Here is a 21886-nt window from a genome sequence, read left to right as displayed (position 1 = left end):
AGGTAGGCTTGTATAGCTATAAACTTCCCTCTTAGAACTGCTTTTGCTGCATCCCATAGGTTTTGGATCGTCGTGTTTTCATTTTCATTTGTCTCTAGGTATTTTTTATTTCCTCTTTGATTTCTTCAGTGATCTCTTGGTTATTTAGTAACGTATTGTTTAGCCTCCATGTGTTTGTGCTTTTCACGTTTTTTTCCCTGTAATTCATTTCTAATCTCATAGCGTTGTGGTCAGAAAAGATGCTTGATATGATTTCAATTTTCTTAAATTTACTGAGGCTTGATTTGTGACCCAAGATGTGATCTATCCTGGAAAATGTTCTGTGCGCACTTGAGAAGAACATGTAATCTGCTGTTTTTGGACGGAATGTCCTATAAATATCCATCAAATCTATCTGGTCTATTGTGTCATTTAAAGCTTCTGTTTCCTTATTTATTTTCATTTTGGATGATCTGTCCATTGGTGTAAGTGAGGTGTTAAAGTCCCCCACTATTATTGTGTTACTGTCGATTTCCTCTTTTATAGCTGTTAGCAGTTGCCTTATGTATTGAGGTGCTCCTATGTTGGGTGCATATATACTTATAATTTTTATATCTTCTTCTTGCATTGATCCCTTGATCATTATTTAGTGTCCTTCCTTGTCTCTTGTAACATTCTTTATTTTAAAGTCTATTTTATCTGATATGAGTATAGCTACTCCAGCTTTCTTTTGATTTCCATTTGCATGGAATATCTTTTTCCATCCCCTCACTTTCAGTCTGTATGTGTCCCTAGGTCTGAAGTGGGTCTCTTGTAGACAGCATATATATGGGTCTTGTTTTTGTATCCATTCAGCAAGGGCTTTTTTTTTTTTTATTGCATCCCGCAGTAAGAAATATATATATTTCCCATTTTCACACTTATACATAGATAGACGCACAGCTTCAAATGGAAAAAAAGTTGCACAAAATAATACTTATTCTTACTAAATGTAATATACTGTAATATTTTCTATTCTTTTCTCATCCATTCCATTTCATTTTTTTAAATGCTGGGTGCTAATCACCAACTGATTTCACAGCCCTCTAGTGGGTCAGAACCTGAAGAGTGAAAAACACTGTGGTCCCTTCAACACTAACAGCTTGTGGGTCTGGGCTCCTCTTACTTGAACGCACCCTCTACTTCCCTGCTCTGTACCTTTGCTGAAAACATTCCTTCTTCCTCTAACGTCTTCCCCTATTCCAGCCTCTTGAAATGCATTGCAACTTTAAAGGTCTGGCTTATTAAAACCTCTTAAAATGAGAAGATATCTTTTACTTCTTTGCATGTCTACAACGTTAGGTCTTATTTCTTACTTGGTGTTATTCACAAATGTCCTGTAATAGTATTGGTGTGTATGTCTTATCTCCTGTTTTTGGCTCTATGTCCCTTGAGGAATTATGTTTTCTATGTCTTTCTATTTTGCTAAGCACTTAGCACAGTGCTTGGAATGAGAGTCACTCAGCCTGAAAATGTTCTATCTTTCTCACCGTTACTCTTTCTCCAACTGTTCTTCTATTTAATCAAACCTCTAGTTCCTTGACTCTTCTGCCCTCTCCCTAGCTATCAGCAACCTGCCTATCTTCACTTCCTTCCCTCAGATTGGACTCAGTTTAGAAGCCTCTGACCATCCCTTTAACCTCTCTCTTGACATTGCCAAATATCTTGCCCACTTGCCTTTTCCTCTCACATGTCTGGCAAATCCCCAATTCTCAATCAGTCCAACTATCTACTTTCTCTGCTCCTCTATTTGAACTGCTAAGCACTGCCAGAAAGAAAGAAAGAAAGTAAGAAAGAAAGAAAGAAAGAAAGAAAGAAAGAAAGAAAGAAAGAAAGAAATCTCATGATCATGCAGATAATTTAATGGATTTCATCCTCACCAGCGTCTTTAACACACTACTAGACATTCCTTCTTGGTTTCCCGAGTTAGTTTTCTATTTCATTTTCCTCTAACTATTTTAAAAGGTTTTCACTCTTTTCAAACCCCTGCCTTCAAACCTTCCTTCCCCCCTTGCCTCCACGACGGGATTAGGTTCCCTTACTATGAGTCCTCATAGTATTCCTAGTTAACATGGTCATAGCCCTTATAACTTTGCTTCTCACTACCTATTTAAGTCCATATATCCTACTGGGCTTTAGCTCATTGAAAATAAGAAACACAACTTATTCATTATTGAAACCTCAGGATTTAACATGGCACTAAGTAGTCAATAAATATTTCCTGAATGAATGAATTAATAAACACATAAATATTAGTTAAATGAATGAGTACATCATATACAAATCTCATATGGTTATGTTAAGGGCCAATCAATTAATTAATGCCAATAAAACCTTAGGGAATGAAAAGTATGAAATACAAACGCTTTCTAAAATTTATAACAGATGTAGAATTACAGCTAGTTAAGAGTTTATTATCATTTCTATTCCAATGACTGGAAAAATGGAAGTTGGTCCCACATATAATCGGATCTGATAGAACAGGCAAAAGGATAACTGATAAAGATCCAACAAAGGTAGTTTGTTTGCTAGTTGTAGTGGGGAACTATAGGTACAACACAAACTTTATCACAGACCACAGTAGTCTGCTATGAAGAAAGTATTTATTTTATGATGGCCTAACTTCACATTTTTTCTTGTAATGCAATTCTTTTTCATTGGTTTGTACTTCTAAAGACACATTTGCATGATGACAATGACTGACAGGGTTAGGCTGCTCAGAAAATAGCCAGACATTGCTCCATATCTTGAGGCAAATCTTTTTTTTACTTTCCCCTAGAATAGCAATGATATCCATCTTCTTATTAGTATCATGGAACTTCAGTTTGTGATGGCAGTCTGTTTCAAGATTCTTCTGCTGTGGGCAAGCCAGAGGAGAGTCCCGACCCTCAAAGTACTCACCCTGACATTGTGAGGATGAAGCCCTCCTGGATGCTGAGACATATACTGAGCCAGGTCTGTGTGCTACACAAAATGGTGGAGAGAGTGACATTAGCAGTGCTTGGTCAGTCTCACAAAGCAGACCACAGACTTGACTCTCAAAGGTATTACAAAGTTCAGAATTTTTGAGAATAAGGTGCAAAAGGTACACAACCAGGTTTTCTGAGACACCACTGTTAAAGTCAAACACAGTGTGCCTTCCTAACTGGCTGCTCTTAGAAGGAAGCCTGTTTCTCGGCACAAGAGAGGCTCATTTTAAATGACTGCCCCTGAACACGATGTGACATGGGGATTTTGTACTCTTCAGTGTCCTTGGAGGCAAGTCAGGTACACATGCCTTATGATTCCTTTCTGCTAATATTTGAAGAGTTTTTTCTTTCAGAAATACAAAATGATATATTCTTTAGTAAACTTGTATACAATTTTTTAAAACCTTGTGGTTTATGTCTTTATTGTCAATGAAAAAATGTTGGGTTCTGCTCAGATAGTGATTAAAAATAGATTAAAAAAATAAGTGCAAAAGTTTTATTTAGGAGGCAGACTCAAAGTGTTTATTATTGCTGGTGAGGGGGGAAAAAGGCAGCAAATATAGCGGGTAAAGGAGCAGGACTGAAGAATGAGCATAAGAACAATAGGCTCCACTAATCACAATAATGAAAATTTCCATGACACTTTCCACATTGTAATGAAAGTTTTATCATGCCATAAAATATTAACAGATTCATTATACAAGCACCAGGCTTTTTCCTTATGCTTTATAAAATGCTGGGGCAACTCACCATGTATTCAAAAACGAATGTCAGTGTCTCTTTGGTGTGGATAATGTCATGGAGCAGCACAATATTGGCATGTTTCAAACCCTTCAGGAGAGAAGCTAGAAAAATTAAACAAAATTTTAATTCAATCACTGATCACGAAAGTACTGCTTTAAAAATGTCAAGCACTATTTATTTTTTAAACATTTCAAATCAACCATTCTGGTTTTTTAATGTTGGAAAAAAAATCTCTTGTTGTGAAATAATATTTAAAGCTATAAAACAATCTTCATTATTTATTAAATGGTGAATCATTGCATTTACATAATTTATTTTTCTTACAGGCTAAAGCAGTTGCAAAAAATATGTTTCCATTTACCCAATCAATTTCATCAAAGCACTCAGAGCACTTTGCAAATGCCTTCCTCTGGGAAGCTTATCATCTCTGCTTCAGAGCTACAGGAGAGGAAGCCTGGAGAGATAAAGGCCATTGGAGGAGCAGGAAAAGGAGTGCTGTGCCTTCTAGAGCAGGACTTTGCAACATGTGACCATTCTCTAAAATTCAAAGTCCCACAGGGGGTCAGCAGGGCCTGTAGATATGACTGATGGAAGGCAGGGATAAGAACATGGGATGAAGGATTGCTGAATCATAATATAGAGAGTGGATGGGATTTCTTAATGGGAGAATTGAAAACCTGTGGAAAGGAGGAAATTCACACTTAAAAAGAGGAGAGGGCCAAACTTGGGGAGCCTGGATGAGTGGGAAGGGCTGAGGACTGTCTCTTGCATCTTCAATAACAGGTTATTATTAGGTCACTAAAGGCAGCTCTAAAGGGGAGAAGTCACCATAAAAGGCCAGTGAGTGGCTGGGAGAGGGTTTGAAAGGATGACTCTGGGGGCTCCAGAGATAGGAAGACCTTCAGGAGGGTGGAGACCAGAAAAGGCACAATAAGGAGATGGTGAGTCTCAGCTCAGGGATCCCTGCATGAAGAAATAGTGTCTTTAAGACTTAAAGGAAAGGAAAAGTGAAGTGTAAAAACTCAAATCAGTGTTCTGCAGGGTCTGCCTGCATATCATGAATCTCTTCCGCCTACTCTCTCCCAGAATTCCATAAGATTAAAAACAAACTAACTCAAATACTCAAATTTTTACAATTACTTCCTTCAGGAATCTTATCCTGTTGTAATGATCCTGTTGTTTTACGTCCTGGCAGCCATTCTCCTTTCTAGTGGGGACACCTCTATTTTACTCTGGGGAACCAACCCTCTCCTTACTCAGCCCATGCTATTCTGATGGGGCTGATACCACCCCTACCTAAGATTGGGCATGTGACCTAGGTCTGGCCAATCAGAGCACAACATCCCCCAGCCACAGGGATTTGTTCAGAGACAGGCACAAAATCCAAGCCTTAAGAGAGCTCTAACTTTGCTTGTGCCATTAGGAAAGACATGCTTTCTTTTCCACTGTAAGGGCTGAGTTTGTAGGATTTAACTGGGAGCTGCTGTGGCCAGATTACCAACGCCTGGGACTAAACCTAAGGCAGAGAAAAACAGTGTTGGGTGATGGACAGATTCCTGGTGACGTCCTTTGCACCCTGCAAGCCTGTAGTTATCAGATCTGTGAGCCAGTGAATTTCCTTCTTTACCTCAGTTTGAGCTGGGAACCTTACCATCATAGGAGCCCTACTGCACCTGCTAACCCTACTCTGCTTGAATGACTAATGTTCTAACTTATAGTTTTTCCCCCCTGAATTCTTATGTGCTAAATTTATTATTTCACTTTTACAAGTACATTGCTTTGTAAACGTAGTAAATTGTTTCACAGGCATCTGTTTACTGTCCCTAGTCCCAGACCAAAGACTACAAGGAAATGGAACAACTTTCCCTCTCTTTCGGATGCTGCCACATTACCGAGTACAATGCTCAGCCAAGAGTAAGCACTTGATTTTTTCAAATATATTTACTGGGTGTCTTAATGGAGAACTGACTGTAGAGCCACAGGCCTAATGCGAATCCTGGCCTTGTCACTTTCTACCCGAGCGAGATCAGGAAAGAATCCCAACCCAAGTCTCCATTCACTCCTTGTGAAAAGGAGATAATGCATTTCCTGACCTGACTTCACAGGGTTGACATGTGGATGGAATCAGATCCCATGCATTAATATAAAGCATCACCCCTGCTGCAAATTAGAATATCCCAGCCATCAGCTTCTAAGCCTCCCTATCACTTTGAACCCCTCTAAACCTCCACTCCCAGATTAACATCTTAAAATTTTGCTTATGTCATGTTTCTGCTAGAGTTTTCAACACCATCCATATTTACAACACTGACTTCGGACAATCAGTTGAGAATGCTTGTATTTTATGTATATTTTTATTTATAAATTATGTTCATGAACTTCTCTCTCTCTTTCTTTCTCTCTCTCCCCCCCCTCCCTCCCTCTCTCTCATCTCTCTCCACACACACACACACACACACACACACTACAAAGCATATAACAAAATTAGATTTTAAAAGGATATGGTAAAGCTGAAATTGCTAAGAATATTATGGACATTTTAATTTTATTTTAATACAATTTTAGTCTTGCTTAAATATGATATTACTAAAACTCCTGATGCTTATTTTTAACCATGATGGTATGTTTTGTTAATCACAATGGCCTCACACTGTCATTTGGTAAAAAGCTCAAGGAACAATATCTACTTAGGATGAGGCTCACTGCTAATGACAACATTGGGTATAAATCTTTACTTCATATAGTTTTCTCGATCATTTGTTTTATAGGAGTAGGAAAAGTGTCACTTTTGCCATTTCTCTGTTGTTCTCTTACATTTGCATTATTAGTCTTATCTTCACAATTTTTCAGAAATCTTTTGAAGCCATTAATCCACATGATGAGGATTCCCCACTCTAGTAAGTACTCCTCTCAACACTTTCTCACACCCTCATCCAAAACATCAGCAAATCTTCTGGCAATACCTTCAAAACATGTCCAGAGTTCCTCCCTTCTTACCATCTCCTCTGCTCCCATCCAGGGCCAGGCCACCATCATATGGTGCCTGAATTACTGCAAATGTCTCCTAACTAGTCTCCCTGCTTCCTCCCTTCCTTCTGACAGTCTCTTCTCCACAGAACCCAGCCACTGTGACCCTTCTCAAATGGAAGTCAGGACATGTCCTCCTGGCTCCAAACCCTCCCGTGGTGTCTCATCTCACTCAGAGTGAGATGGAAGGGACATACAATGTCTGTCCACCCTCGGTACTGCCCTGCCCTCCTCTCCTCACTCCATCCTCATTCACTTGGCTCTGGCCACTGTGGACATCCAAGGCTGTTCCTTGGATGCTTCCAAACACATTTACACCCCAGGTCTTACACTTGCCCTTGTACCTGCCAGTAACCTTCTTGTCTCAGCTCAGCATGCTTCTTTCCTCGCTTCCTTCAGGTCTCCGCTCATATTATATATATATGTCCGAGCCCCCGCCCCTGACCCACCCTCAGGTATCCTCTATCCCTGTGCCCTGCTGTATCCTTCTCCAGAGCACTTATCACCCCTGACATATTATATGTTTGTTGTCTGTCTCCACCTTTCAGAATATAAACTCCAATGAGAGCAGGCACTTTTGTCTATTTTGCTTATTGCTGTATTGGCAGTGGCTACAACAACATCTGGGATATTATAAGCACTCAGTAAATATTTGCTATTGAATTAGTGGTCACTAATTACCTAATATTTCTATACATACTATTGGTTGGCATAGAGTATTTCTGTTGAAGATGCTTTTATTCCATGTTTATTTTAGTTATAAATGTCGTGTGTGTTATGGCATGTCTACTACTGCTTTTTTTTTTTTTTAACACCCCAGAACCACTGAAATACTTATACAGAAACTGTGACTTTTGATGAGTAATAATAGGGAATTTACGTGAAAGAGTAGATGATGTTTAAAGCAGTTTTCTCATGATATGCGTATATTGTTTGGTCCATCCACCAGAGATATCTAAGATGCCTACCACCTCAGATGTGTGGGTCTTAAACCCAGGAAGGAAAGGTCTTTTCTTCTAATTTCAAGGCTACCTCGTAAACTTCACAGCAGAATATGGTGTGTTCTACAGGATAATTAGCTGAGGGATGCAAAAGCCAACTGAGAAGAGGAAAAGTACTAAAATCAGAGCATTCTGATTCCTGTAAAATTATTGTTTTTATAATTCACATAGTCTAGATATACTTATTTTTGTTCTTCTTCAAAGTAAAGACACAAAGATAAACAAGGGAGTCTTTAAAGCTCCAGAAAAATGGAATCACAATAGAATTACTTTAAGTGCTTCTAAAATAATTTTATAATGGTGATGATGGCTAACACTCATTGAGCATTTACCACATGCCAGGCACTGGTCTAAGAATTTTACATATACTAACTTGGTATGATCATGAGAACACTCAGAAAGCCAAAGAGGGGCTTCCCTGGTGGCGCAGTGGTTGAGAATCTGCCTGCCAATGCAGGGGACATGGGTTCGAGCCCTGGTCTGGGAAGATCCCACATGCCACGGAGCAACTAGGCCCATGAGCCACAACTACTGAGCCTGTGCATCCGGAGCTTGTGCTCCGCAACAAGAGAGGCCGCGACAGTGAGAGGCCCGCGCACCGCGATGAAGAGTGGCCCCCGCTTGCCGCAACTAGAGAAAGCCCTTGCACAGAAACGAAGACCCAACACAGCCAAAAATAAATAAATAAATAAATAAATAATAAAAATAAAGGAATTCCTTAAAAAAAAAAAAGAAAGCCAAAGAGAAAACCTGAAGAAAACAACATAATCCCAAAATCAGAAAAAATGACCCATGATGAAACGTTAGTCAGCTCATTTAAAAAATGTAAAGTATTTCTTTCTTTAAGTGTTCCAAAAGGTGTTTAATATGACCAACTAAATACCAATGAAATTCCAGCTAATGAAATTTAACCTGATTCTCACATATGTAAGAGAGAAATAATTTAGAAAAAAATTATCATTGTCATCTTGCAATGATATAAGAATATTTAATTTCTTTGTTTTGTTAATTTCACTGGGGTTTGTGGTTTAGTGAAGTTTTAGAAAAATTGAAGCTTTGCAAGTGAAATGGGTCAGGATGTTTGATGTTACTCTCTGTTCTACTTTAGAAGAAAATGTAAAGATGACAATGACAAAGAACAAGGCTGATTCTCAAAGTCCTGGGGCACAGCTATATAGAGTGAGTGCCTGGTAGTCAAAGCCCTCCTAGGCTCTGAACTCCTTGAGCACCTAGCATACGCCTGGCATTTGGTGCTCAGTAAGTGCTTGTGAATTAATGAAGACCAGACAGTTGTCATGAGTTTATGTAGGAGTCAATAATGGAGCCAATTCTCAGGCCCAACCCACATTGGGCATTGAATTGAAAAGAATTTGTAGTTCCTGATGCCATGTTTTCTCTGGCCTGAGTGTCACAAATCAAGTCAATGAGCTGAATCATGCATTCCAAGAAATCACCTACATAAATTTAGAAAAATATGAAGACGAATGTTAGACAATAGTTATCATCTGACTTCTTTGGAATTGTTATCCCAATCACACGGCATTATTTTGTTTTATAAAAATACAACTATGGGAGCTTCCCTGGTGGCGCAGTGGTTGAGAGTCTGCCTGCCGGTGCAGGGGGCGCGGGTTCGAGCCCTGGTCTGGGAGGATCCCACGTGCCGTGGAGCGGCTAGGCCCGTGAGCCACAATTGCTGAGCCTGCGCATCTGGAGCCTGTGCTTCGCAACAGGAGAGGCCGCGATGGTGACAGGCCTGCGCACCGCGATGAAGAGTGGCCCCCGCTTGCCACAGCTGGAGAGAGCCCTCGCACAGAAACGAAGACCCAACACAGCCAAAAAAAAAAAAAAAAAAAAAAAAAATACAACTATGCACATATAAATGTGTTATGTCCCTGACGTGATTTGATTGCATTTAATGGAGGACTTCTTGACAAACAGGCCTATCGTAATCTATATGTGGTAACCAGAAACTCAGTGCTTCTAATTGCTATCCTCGACCTCACTGTATGACCTCACAGAGGTGCCTCTCTCTATTTTTGGCTCAGTTTTCTCATATATGGACTGGGAATAATTACTTTGTAATGTTTTCTACTAGAGAATGATCTTAAAAGATTCTCAGCTGAAACAGTTTTCTAACTTAAAGACTTGCAATTACAGTGCTGTAGAGTGGATGAAAGAATCAGAATTGACAAATATACAATATTGTATGTTATTTTCTTTAAAATGTCTCTCCTGTATTTTGCTTAACACTTATACAAAATGTATCATAAAAATAGATTTCTATTTTTATTTTAACTGTTGCAAAAGGAAAAATGCTTGAGTTAAGGATTTCTAAATTTATCATAATAAAGTAGAAAGGATATTTTGAATATAATAGAATGGATTTGAATAAGTAATGACTCTGATTACTAGCTCTGTGACCTCAGATGTGTTACCTAACCTCTCTGAAGTTCATATTCCTTCATCACTATGACAAAAATAACACTTTACCAACTAGAGTTGATGTAAAGTTTCAAAAAATGATTGAGTTGGGGGGAAGATTATGTCATGTGCCTAGCCTTCAGAAAAGATTAGTTCTATGATTGCTTCCTCACTAATGCTGCTAACAGGCTGAAAATCCTGGAAGTTCTTTTTAAACCAAGTTTCTATTTTTATAGAAACATATTTAAAATAATGCACATTATTAAGACATTTATACATAAGTTAATAAAACTAGGGAACTTGTTCTTATATAAAAACTTTTAATATTTGTCTATTCAAATGAAAGTGTTATCTCCTAGTTGCAAAAATAAACATTTAAAATATAATTATGGGGGGCAGAGTCAGGATGGCAGCATGGGAAGACACGGAGTTCGTGTCTCCCCACAACTAGGGAGCCTGCCAGATGCTGGTGGGGGACCTCGATGCCCAAGGAGATGGGAGGAACCCTCAAGCAAACTGGTAGGACATGGGGGAACCGAGAAGGGAGGAGAAGTGGGGGCCAGACAGGACTGGCGCCCCTGACGGGTGGCTGGAAGCGGGGAGGGGTTCCCACGCCTGGAGGGACCCTCGGGATCTTGGATCAGAGTGGGGAGTGTGATGAGCATTTCCCCTGCCCAAAAGGCCTGGGAACCTGCCTGGCTCTCAGGCCAGGTCCTATGCTCTCAGAGGCCCCCTCCAGGCCACAGTGGTCCTGGGGGCATAGGAGGGAGGGCAGGGGAGAACAGGAGAGGCAGGTGGGAGGGGCCCTCCAGGACCAGAGGAGCAGGAGAGGAGCAGAGGGTGCTTGCCCCATCCACTCGGGCCCAGGAAGCCTGCTGGGCTCCCAGGCCGGGTCCCCCACACTCTGAGACCAGAGGCATGCCTGGGCCCCTTCTGTTGAGCCTAAGCCTCACCTCTGCCCCCGCCCCGCAGGGCCTTTTCCAGCCCTTTGGGTCCTAAGCATAGGCCCTGCCCACTGCCCAAACCCCGCCCCTGCCTAGGCCTCATCCTCCACAGCCAAGGCCTTTTCCACCTTTTTTTTTTTCTTTTTTCCTTCTCCTCTTTTTTACAATTGTGGTTCTGTTTTACCTTCATCTATATTTTTATTTTTATATTCTTTCTAACATATGTGTTAGTTTCCTAGTCTAAGTTTATTCTTTACTCTTTGTTATTGTTCTCCTTTTTTCTGTTTTTTCTTTTCTTTTTTCTTTTTTTTTTTTGTCACCCCATGCGGCTTGCGGGGTCTTGGTTCACAAGCTTCAGTCAGGCCAAAGCTCCTGCAGAGCTCCGAGGAGCTCCGAGTCCAAACTACTGGACTAACAGAGAACCTCAGACCCCAGGGAATATTCATCGGAGTGAGGTCTCCCGGAGGTCCTCATCTCAGCACCAAGACCCAGCTCTACCCAACAGCCTACAAACTCCAGTGTTGGAAGCCTCAGGCCAAACAACCAGTAAGACAGGAACACAATCCCACCCAACAACAACAACAACAAAAAGACAGAAAAAAAATATGTCACAGATGAAGGAGCAAGGTAAAAACCTACAAGACCAAATAAATGAAGAGGAAATAGGCAATCTACCTGAAAAAGAATCCAGAGTAATGATAGTAAAGATGATCCAGAATCTTGGGAATAGAATGGAGTCACAGATTGAGAAAATACAAGAAATGTTTAACAAAGATCTAGAAGAACTAAAGAACAAACAAACAGAGATGAACAATACAATAACTGAAATGAAAAATACACTAGAAGGAATCAATAACAGAATAACTGAGGCAGAAGAACGAATAAGTGAGCTGGAAGACAGAATGGTGGAAACAACTGCCGAGGAGCAGGATAAAGAAAAAAGAATGAAAAGAATTGAAGACAATCCCAGAGACCTCTGGGAAAACACTAAATGCACCAACATTCAAATTATAGGGGTCCCAGAGAAAAATAAAGGATCTGAGAAAATATTTGAAGAGATTATGGAAAAGTTCCCTAACATGGGAAAGGAAATAGTCACCCAAGTCCAGGAAGCACAGAGAGTCCCATAAAGGATAAACCCTAGGAGAAACACACCAAGACACATATTAATCAAACTATCAAAAATTAAATTCAACAAAAAAATATTAAAAGAAGCAAGGGTAAAACAACAAATAACATACAAAGGAATCCCCATAAGGTTATCAGCTGATTTTTCAGCAGAAACTCTGCAGGCCAGAAGGGCGTGGCAGGATATACTTAAAGTGATGAAAGAGAAAAATGAACAATCAAGATTACTCTACCCAGCAAGGATCTCATTCAGATTCGAAGGAGAAATCAAAAGCTTTTCAGACAAGCAAAAGCTCAGAGAATTCAGCACCACCAAACCAGCTTTACAACAAATGCTAAAGGAACTTCTCTAGGGGGGAAACACAAGAGAAGAAAAAGACCCACAAAAACAAACCCAAAACAATTAAGAAAATGGCCATAGGAACACACATATCAATAATGACGTTGAATGTAAATGGATTAAATGCCCCAACCAAAAGACACAGGCTGGCTGAATGGATACAAAAACAAGACCCATATATACGCTGTCTACAAGAGACCCACTTCAGACCTAGGGACACATACAGACTGAAAGTGAAGGGATGGAAAAATATATTCCATGCAAATGGAAATCAAAAGAAAGCTGGAGCAGCAATACTCATATCAGATAAAATAGACTTTAAAATAAAGAATGTTACAAGAGATAAGGAAGGACTCTACATAACAATCAAGGGATCAATCCAAGAAGAAAATATAATAAATATAAATGTTTATTCACCCAACATAGGAGCACCTCAATAAATAAGGCAAATGCTAACAACCATGAAAGGGGAAACACAATAATAGTAGGGGACTTTAACACCCCACTTACACCAGTGGACAGGTCATCAAACCAGAAAATAAATAAGGAAACACAAGCTTCAAATGACACAATAGACCAGATAGATTTAATTGATATTTATAGAACATTCCACCTGAAAGTGGCAGAACACACTTTCTTCTCAAGTGCACATGGAATATTTTCCAGGAGAGATCACATCTTGGGTCACAAATCAAGCCATGGAAAATTTAAGAAAACTGAAATCATATCAAGCACCTTTTCTGACCACAATGCTATGAGGTTGGAAATCAATTACAGGAAAAAAACTGTAAAAAACACAAATACATGGAGGCTAAACAGTGCACTACTAAATAACCAGAGATCACTGAGGAAATAAAAGAAGAAATTAAAAAATACATAGAAACAAATGACAACGAAAACACAACGACCCAAAACCTATGGGACGCAGCAAAAGCAGTTCTAAGAGGGAAGTTTATAGCAATTCAATCCTACCTTAGAAACAAGAAAAATCTCAAATAAACAATCTAACCCTACACCTAAAGCAACTAAAGAAAGAAGAACAAAGAAAACCCAAAGTCAGTAGAAGGAAAGAAATCATAAATATCAGAGCAGAAATAAATGAAATAGAAACAAAGAAAACAATAGCAAAGATCAATAAAACTAAAAGTTGGTTGAGAAGACAAACAAAATTGATAAACCCTTAGCCAGACTCATCAAGAAAAAACGGGAGATGACGCATATCAATAAAATTAGAAATGAAACAGGAGAAATCACAACTGACACCACAGAAATACAAAGGATTATAAGAGACTACTACAAACAACTATATGCCAATAAAATGGACAACCACAAAGAAATGGACAAATTCTTGGAAAGGTACAATTTTCCAAGACTGAACCAGGAAGAATTATAAAATATAAACAGACCTATCGCAAATAATGAAATTGAAACTGTAATTAAAAATCTTCCAACAAACAAAAGTCCAGGACCAGATGGCTTCACAGGCAAATTCTAGCAGACATTTAGAGAAGAGCTAACACCGATCCTTCTCAAACTCTTCCAAAAAATTGCAGATGGAGGAACACTCCCAAATTCGTTCTATGAAGCCACCATCACCCTGATACCAAAACCAGAAAAAGATATCACACAAAAAAAGAAAATTATAGACCAATATCACTGATGAACATAGATGCAAAAATCCTGAACAAAATACTAGCAAACAGAATCCAACAACATATTAAAATGATCATACACCATGATCAAGTGGGATTTATCCCAGGAATGCAAGGATTCTTCAATATACGCAAATCAATGTGATACACCATATTAGCAAATTAAGGAATAAAAACCATATGATCATCTCAATAGATGCAGAAAAAGCTTTTGACAAAATTCTACACCAATTTATGATAAAAACTCTCCAGAAAGTGGGCATAGAGGGAAACTACCTCAACATAATAAAGGCCATATATGACAAACCCACAGAAAACATCATTCTCAATGGTGAAAAACTGAAAGCATTTCCCCTAAGATCAGGAACAAGACAAGAATGTTCACTCTCGCCACTCTTAATCAACATAGTTTTGGAAGTCCTAGCCATGGCAATCAGAGAAGAAAAAGAAATAAAAGGAATGCAAATTGGAAAAGAAGAAGTAAAACTGTCACTGTTTGCAGATGACATGAAACTATACATAGAAAATCCTAAAGATGCCACCAGAAAACTACTAGAACTAATCAATGAATTTGGTAACATTGCAGGATACAAAATTAAGGCACAGAAATCTCTGGCATTCCTATACACTAACAACGAAAAATCAGAAAGAGAAATTAAGGAAACAATCCCATTTACCATCACAACAAAAAGAATAAAATACCTAGGAATAAACCTAACTAAGGAGGCGAAAGACTTGTACTCAGAAAACTATAAAACACTAACTAAGGGGCGAAAGACTTGCACTCAGAAAACTATCAAAGATGATATAAACAGTTGGAGAAATATACAGTGTTCTTGGATTGGAAGAATCAATATTGTGAAAATGACTATACTACCCAAAGCAATCTACAGATTCAATGCAATCCCTATCAAACTACCAATGGCATTCTTCACAGAATTAGAACAAAAAATTTTACAGTTTGTATGGAAGCACAAAAGACCGCGAATAGCAAAAGCAATCTTGAGAAAAAAAAAAAACGGAGCTGGAGGAATCAGGCTCACCAACTTCAAATTATACTACAAAGCTACAGTAATCAAGATACTATGGTACTGGCACAAAGACAGAAATATAGATCAATGGTACAGGATAGAAAGCCCAGAGATAAACCCACGCACATACGGTCACTTAATTTAAGACAAAGGAGGCAAGAACAGACAATGGAGAAAAGACAGCCTCTTCAGTAAATGGTGCTGGGAAAACTGGACAGTTACATGTAAAAGAATGAAATTAGAACACTCCCTAACACCATACACAAAAATAAACTCAAAATGGATTAAAGACCTAAATGTAAGACCGGACACTATAAAACTCTTAGAGGAAAACATATGAAAAACACTCTTTGACATAAACCACAGCAAGATCTTCTTTGACCCACCTCCTAGACTAATGAAAATAAAACCAAAAATAAACAAATGGGACCTAATTAAGCTTAAAAGCTTTTGCACAGCAAAGGATACCATAAACAAGATGAAAGGACAACCCTCAGAATGGGAGAAAATACTTGCAAATGAAGCAACTGACAAAGGATTAATCTCCAAAATATACAAACAGCTCATGGAGCTCAATATCAAAAAAACAAACAACCCAATTAAAAAATGGGCAGAAGACCTAAATAGACATTTCACCAAAGAAGACATACAGATGGCCAAGAGGCACATGAAAAGATGCTCAATGTCACTAATTATTAGAGAAATGCAAATCAAAATTGCAATGAGGTATCACCTGACACCGGTCAGAATGGCCATCATCAAAAAATCTACAAACAAAAAATGCTGGAGAGGGTTTGGTGAAAAGGGAACCCTCTTGCACTGTTGGTGGGAATGTAAATTTATTCAGTCAGTAGGGAGAACAGTATGGTCGTTCATTAAAAAACTAAAAATAGAACTACCATATGACCCAGCAATCCCGCTGCTGGACATATACCCTGAGAAAACCATAATTCAAAAAGAGACATGTACCACAATGTTCATTGCAGCACTATTTACAATAGCCAGGACGTGGAAGCAACCTAAATGGCCATCGAAACGTTTAGGTATATGTGATGTGGCACATATATACAGTGGAATATTAGCCATAAAAAGAAACGAAATTGAGTTATTTATAGTGAGGTGGGTGGACCTAGAGTCTGTCATACAGAGTGAAGTAAGTCAGAAAGAGAGAAACAAATACGGTATGCTAACACACATATATGGAATCTAAAAAAAATGGTACTGATAAACCTAGTGGCAAGGCAGGAATAAAGATGTAAACATAGAGAATGGACTTGAGGACATGTGGGGTGTTGGTGGGAGGTGGAAGCTGGGGCGAAGTGAGAGTAGCATCTGACATATATACACTACCAAATGTAAAATAGGTAGCTAGTGGGAAGCAGTCGCATAACACAGGGAGATCAGCTCTGTGCTTTGTGACCACCTAGAGGGGTGGGATAGGGAGGGTGGGAGGGAGGCTTAAGAAGGAGGGGATATGGGGATATATGTATGTATATGGCTGATTCACTTTGTTGTACAACAGAAACTAACACAGCATTGTGAAGCAATTATACTCCAATAAAGATGTATAAAAAAAAAAAGAAAAAAAAGAAAATGTTGGCAAACTTGAAAAAATATATATAATTATAGAGCTAGTTATGAAAGATTCTCTAAGTTGCTATGAAGGTGGCTAATCTTTTTAATTAGCAGAGGAATAAGGGTAGGGAACACGCCTATTGTGTCTGCTGCTGTGTATCTAGCAGCCATCAGAGTACCTGGCTAAAATAGGTGCTCAATAAATACTCATGGAATGAATGCTAAGAGATTGTATGGATTTTTGAATCAGAGAGATTTGGTTTGAATCATAGCTCTGTACTGGAATCGTAATAATCTCTATCTCCAAAGGTTATTAAGAAGATTGAAAGAGGTAACACATGAAAAGTATCCTTAGTGCTGTTCATACTTTTGCCAATTTCATAACATTACATGTTACAGTCAAATAGTATTCCAAATGACCAGATTAATAAACTGCTGCATGTTTTCTACCTATATGTATAGAGACTGTACGTGTAGTAAAATCCTACTCAATAAATCCTTGGCTGATATACCATTAGAGCAGCCAAACTGTTCAGGAAAAGTATTTCCTACTTCAAGGTTTTTTAGAGAAGTCTGTATTGCTCATTTAGTTTTTCTGCACATGGCTTTCAGTTGCCTTTTTAGCTAGTGACCCTGGATTTTAACTAATGAACTCCAGCTGTTCTTATTTTGCCTTTCAGCCCTTCTCATTTAACCTCCTGTCTCCCTGGTCTCACATCCTTAAAGTTCTTACAGGAAAAATGGGACAGTGCCAAAGTTTTCAAATGAGGCCTCATGTCTTCTTGAGGGGAGAGGGCTCCTCTATGAAGGGCTCCCAGCTTTTACACTGGTGGAAAAAGAAACATCCATTGTTGGAAACTGGATGCCTAACAACCTCCAATGTGTCAAAAAAATCCTTTTGTGGTTTTTCATATTAAACAAGCAAAGCATTCAGTAAGGTAAGTCCATAAAACAAACCAAGGAAGTCCACAGTTGAATACTAAATGTAATTGCAAACACCTGTGATGGAGAGGCAATTCCTCGGTAAATATGCAATAAAAGAAACATTTAGCACACAGAGCAATACACATCCAGCTTTTCTGAACCATGCTAAGAACCATCTGTTAGCAAAACCGGCAAACGTTTTCACTGTTAAAGTCAAATGTCATCCCGAAAAAGTTGGCTGTGGGCAAAATCTGAGCGAGGCAGGCCTGAAGCAACGGGCAAGCTCAGCTCACAAAGGAAACACCATGAGAACAGGGTGAACCTGGGCCTAGAGACCCTCCCCTTATGCTGGTGACCTGGGGATGTCTATTATGCTCAGAAATACTCTTTAGCCTATCCACACATCTCTTTCTAAATCTGATCATCCTTTCAGGGGGACCACTAATACATACATCAGTAAGTACAGCTTCCATTATATTAAACACTTAAGGCCACACTTTCCTCCAGAATGCACCTGATCCTACCAGGCTGAATGCCCGCCTAACCTGATAGCCATTTGGCCCTTCTGCTGAAATTCAAAATGATGTATTTCCCAGGGGCTCTGGAAGACTTTTGAAGATGGCATCAAATTCAGTTATAAACTCATTTTCTGAATTCCTTTTTCCATGCCTATTTGCATGACCCATCCTCCAAGCTCAGTTCAAAATCTATTGACTCTATTAGCCACATTGAGACTGACTTGTTCTCATCTCAGTTTACAAGGTCTTTGTTACCTCCATCATAACACTGGTTGCAACTTGAATCATCTGCTCTGTTACAACTGAAAAGATAGAGAGCAAAGATCAGGCTTTTTCTTCTCATTCTTCACAACACCCAGCAGCATGCTTTGCATATAGGATGTGCTCCATAAAGAAGGGAAGATGAAGTAGTTAAAAGGGAAGAAAGAAAGACCAGGGAGAAGCCTTTTCTCTGGGTTTTTGATGAAATGAATAGCAATCCTGTCATCATTTTATTTCAAATGGCTTATGTAAAAAGGTTAATAAATTGCATTTTAATGATTTATTTTCACTATACTGGCTTCTTGATTTTTAAATTATAAATTGTTAGTTATCTTGATAGTGAACAAGACATCACTAAGGGAAAGTAACAAAAATGGAATAATAATAATAGCCAACATTTGTTGAACTCTGAAGATAAACTCTGTGACTAGTGTTTTATATGTATATTCTCATTTAAGCCTCATAACAACTCAATGAAATAGGTACTATTATCCTCTTTCTGCAATAAACTGAGTCTTAAATAGGAAAAGTAATCTACCCACAGTCACACCACTAGTAATTGGTATATCTAAGATTCAAGCTCAAGTCTATCTGATGCCACCAGACTTCTCACCCACTTGCTCTACTGTCCAGGGTTCAGAGAAAATACAGGCATAACACTAAAAACACACGTTTTCCCAAGGAGTTTTTCAAATGCTATCTCAACAACTTATTTTCAGGCAAACTGCTTACTGAGAATTTGTGTGAATATATTATTTACTTTCTCTTTTGTATGGCTTTTTCTAGGGTTATATAGATACAGCCTTAGCACTTAGCATGGGACCAAACTCGCAGAAGATATTTAGTAAATACTCACTGAGTTCATAGTTTGGATCAACTAATATAATAGTTTTGAATTCTAATTTCCTCAGGAATAAGTAATAAAATGATTTGGAAAACCGGTGTGAAGAATAAAATTGCAATTATAACATTACTTCTATAAATATAAAAAGCTAGATGCTGAATGGATAGGCTCAATGCATTTTTATCAAATCAAAAACTTAAAATATCTCTTGGGTCCACTCTACTGTTCTTACCTTCCCGGATGGCTGTAAATGGGACTCCTTCCTCTGCATTCATGCTGATGACTTTTAAAGCCACTAGTTGTCCATTTATCCTAGAAGAGTCGGGGGAAAGGGCACACATTTGTTGACATGGCCCATAGCAGCAATTTATACTAAGGATGGTTTAACAAAAGTAGCTTTCCTTCAAAATTTATTCCAGTATATGAAATGTACAATTTTCTCAGAATAAAAAAGTTTTAAAAGTCATATGTATATATCAAGCCATCGTTTTCTCTTTACCCAAGTGATATATATTTATTACAGAAAATATGGAGACTATGGGAAAGCACAGAAAAAAATAACCCAACAAAGCCAGCTTCATATTTTGAAATATACTGTTTCTTTTATTTCCCTTTGTGCACTTATTTGAGCCATTCTTATTTTTCATCTGAATTATTGTAATGACCTCCTAACAGTCTTTCTGCTTATATGTTTGTACCCCTACCCTCTACTTCCAACAGTAGCCCAGGGCATCTTTTTTAAAGTGAAAGTCAAAACAAGTCACTTCTGTGCTCAAAACCCACCGTCATCTCCACATTTCATTCTGAATAACAGCCAGATTCTTACAATTGCCTCCTAGGTGCTACCTGACCTGCCCAGTCCCACCATTCTCTCTCTCTTCATCTCTTACTCTCCCCTTATTCATTGTTCTGTTTGCTGATGTAAGCTAAATGCCAGAGAACAGAGAAGATTTTAATGTAAGTATAACTATATTGTTTTTAATACAGTGGGATTCACATCGTATTATGAGGAACCTGTTGTTCCTCCATTTAACTTTTTCTGTTAGTCATTCTTGTATTATTTGACATTTAATAGTAACATTTCATCATATAAATATGTACAATGTATTTTGCCAATTCCAAATATTTTAACATTGTTTCTAACTTTTGGCTATTATAAAAATACCTGGATGATCACATTTGTTCATATTTGTAGATAAATCTTTTCATACAGCCTCTGTTATTTTCTTAGGGTCGTGGTGGAATTGCTAAATCAAAGAGTATGCAGTGTACACATTTTTATTGTTTTGAACACATGTTCCCAAATTGTGCCGCAGAGTGATCACACCACTAACTGGTCATGAGCCTGGCCATTCTAGCACCCCCTCGCCAACAGCGGGCAGCGTTGTTTGTTTTTCGTTGTTGTTGTTGCTGTAAGATTTCATATTTTAGAACAGTTTTAGATTTACAGAAAAGTTGAGAAGATAGTACGGAAAATTCTCATATACCTCACATCCAGTTTCCTCTGTTGTTAACGTCTTATATCAGTATGATACATTTGTTAAAATTAATGAGCCAACATTGATACATTATTACTAGCCAAAGCCCTTAGTTTATTAGGAATTCCTTAGGTTTTTTTTTTTTTTTTTTTTTTGCAGTAAAATTGTATTGCTTGTTGTGGGTTGCATTGTAAATTGGTAAAATTTGGGGGAATGCAACATGATCATATGTGTGAAAAACCATAAAACTACCACACTCAGGAATTTTTCTCAATAGTTACTTAGCAAAGATTTTAATAATTCCAAATGCATGAAAGATATCATTCACTGTGTTAGTTACAATAGAAAAAAATAGAAATAGCTGAAATATTCAACATTAGAGAAAAAACTGATTTGATACATTTACATATTGCAATATGATTACCAGGATTTCTTTAGTTTTTACCTGATGTCCCTTTTCTATTCCAGGATCTCTTCTAGGACACCACATTGCATTTAGTTGTCATGTCTTTTTAGGCTCCTCTTGGCTGTGACAGTTTCCCAGACATTACTTGTTTTTGATGACATTAAAGGTTCCGAGGAGTACTGGTCAAGTATTTTGTAGGAAAGCTCTCTATTGCAATTTTTCTGATGTTTTTCTTATGATTAGACCACAGTTATGGGTTTTGGTTTCATCACATCATATTAAAGGTACATACTGTCATAAAAATTTATGGCTTTTGATGTGGTCTTAATCACCTGGCTCAGGTAATACTTGTCAGGTTTCTTCACTGTAAAGTTATTCTCCCCCCACCCCTTTCCATACTGAACTTTGGGAGAACGTCACTATGAGTAGCCCACACTTAAGCACTGGAAAGTTACACTCCACCACCTTGAGGGTGGGTTATCTGCATAAATTATCTGGAAATTTGTCTCTTCTCTCCCATTTATTAATTAACTGAACCACTTATTTACAGCGCTATGGACTCATAGTCACTTTATACTTTGGGTTACAACCCAATAAATACTATT

General features: G+C 38.3%; 1 protein-coding gene across 1 annotated transcript in view; it reads right to left on the bottom strand.

Moving 5' to 3' along the window:
* The window catches only part of CDK15 (cyclin dependent kinase 15), a 116151-nt gene that overhangs the window by 65459 nt on the left and 28806 nt on the right, over window positions 1-21886 (bottom strand). Inside the window, exons 7-9 of the mRNA XM_082467205.1 lie at window positions 19630-19709; window positions 3738-3832; window positions 2920-2982 (exon numbers count right to left, since the gene is read on the bottom strand). Coding sequence (XP_082323331.1) covers window positions 2920-2982; window positions 3738-3832; window positions 19630-19709 — 238 coding nt within the window. The remainder of the gene's footprint in view (window positions 1-2919; window positions 2983-3737; window positions 3833-19629; window positions 19710-21886) is intronic.

The sequence above is a fragment of the Balaenoptera physalus genome (genome assembly GCF_965194825.1).
Source record: "Balaenoptera physalus genome assembly, chromosome: 6".
NCBI lineage: Eukaryota > Metazoa > Chordata > Mammalia > Artiodactyla > Balaenopteridae > Balaenoptera > Balaenoptera physalus.
Note: the sequence above shows the minus strand (reverse complement) of the source record. Positions and strands in the feature narration are given on the sequence as shown.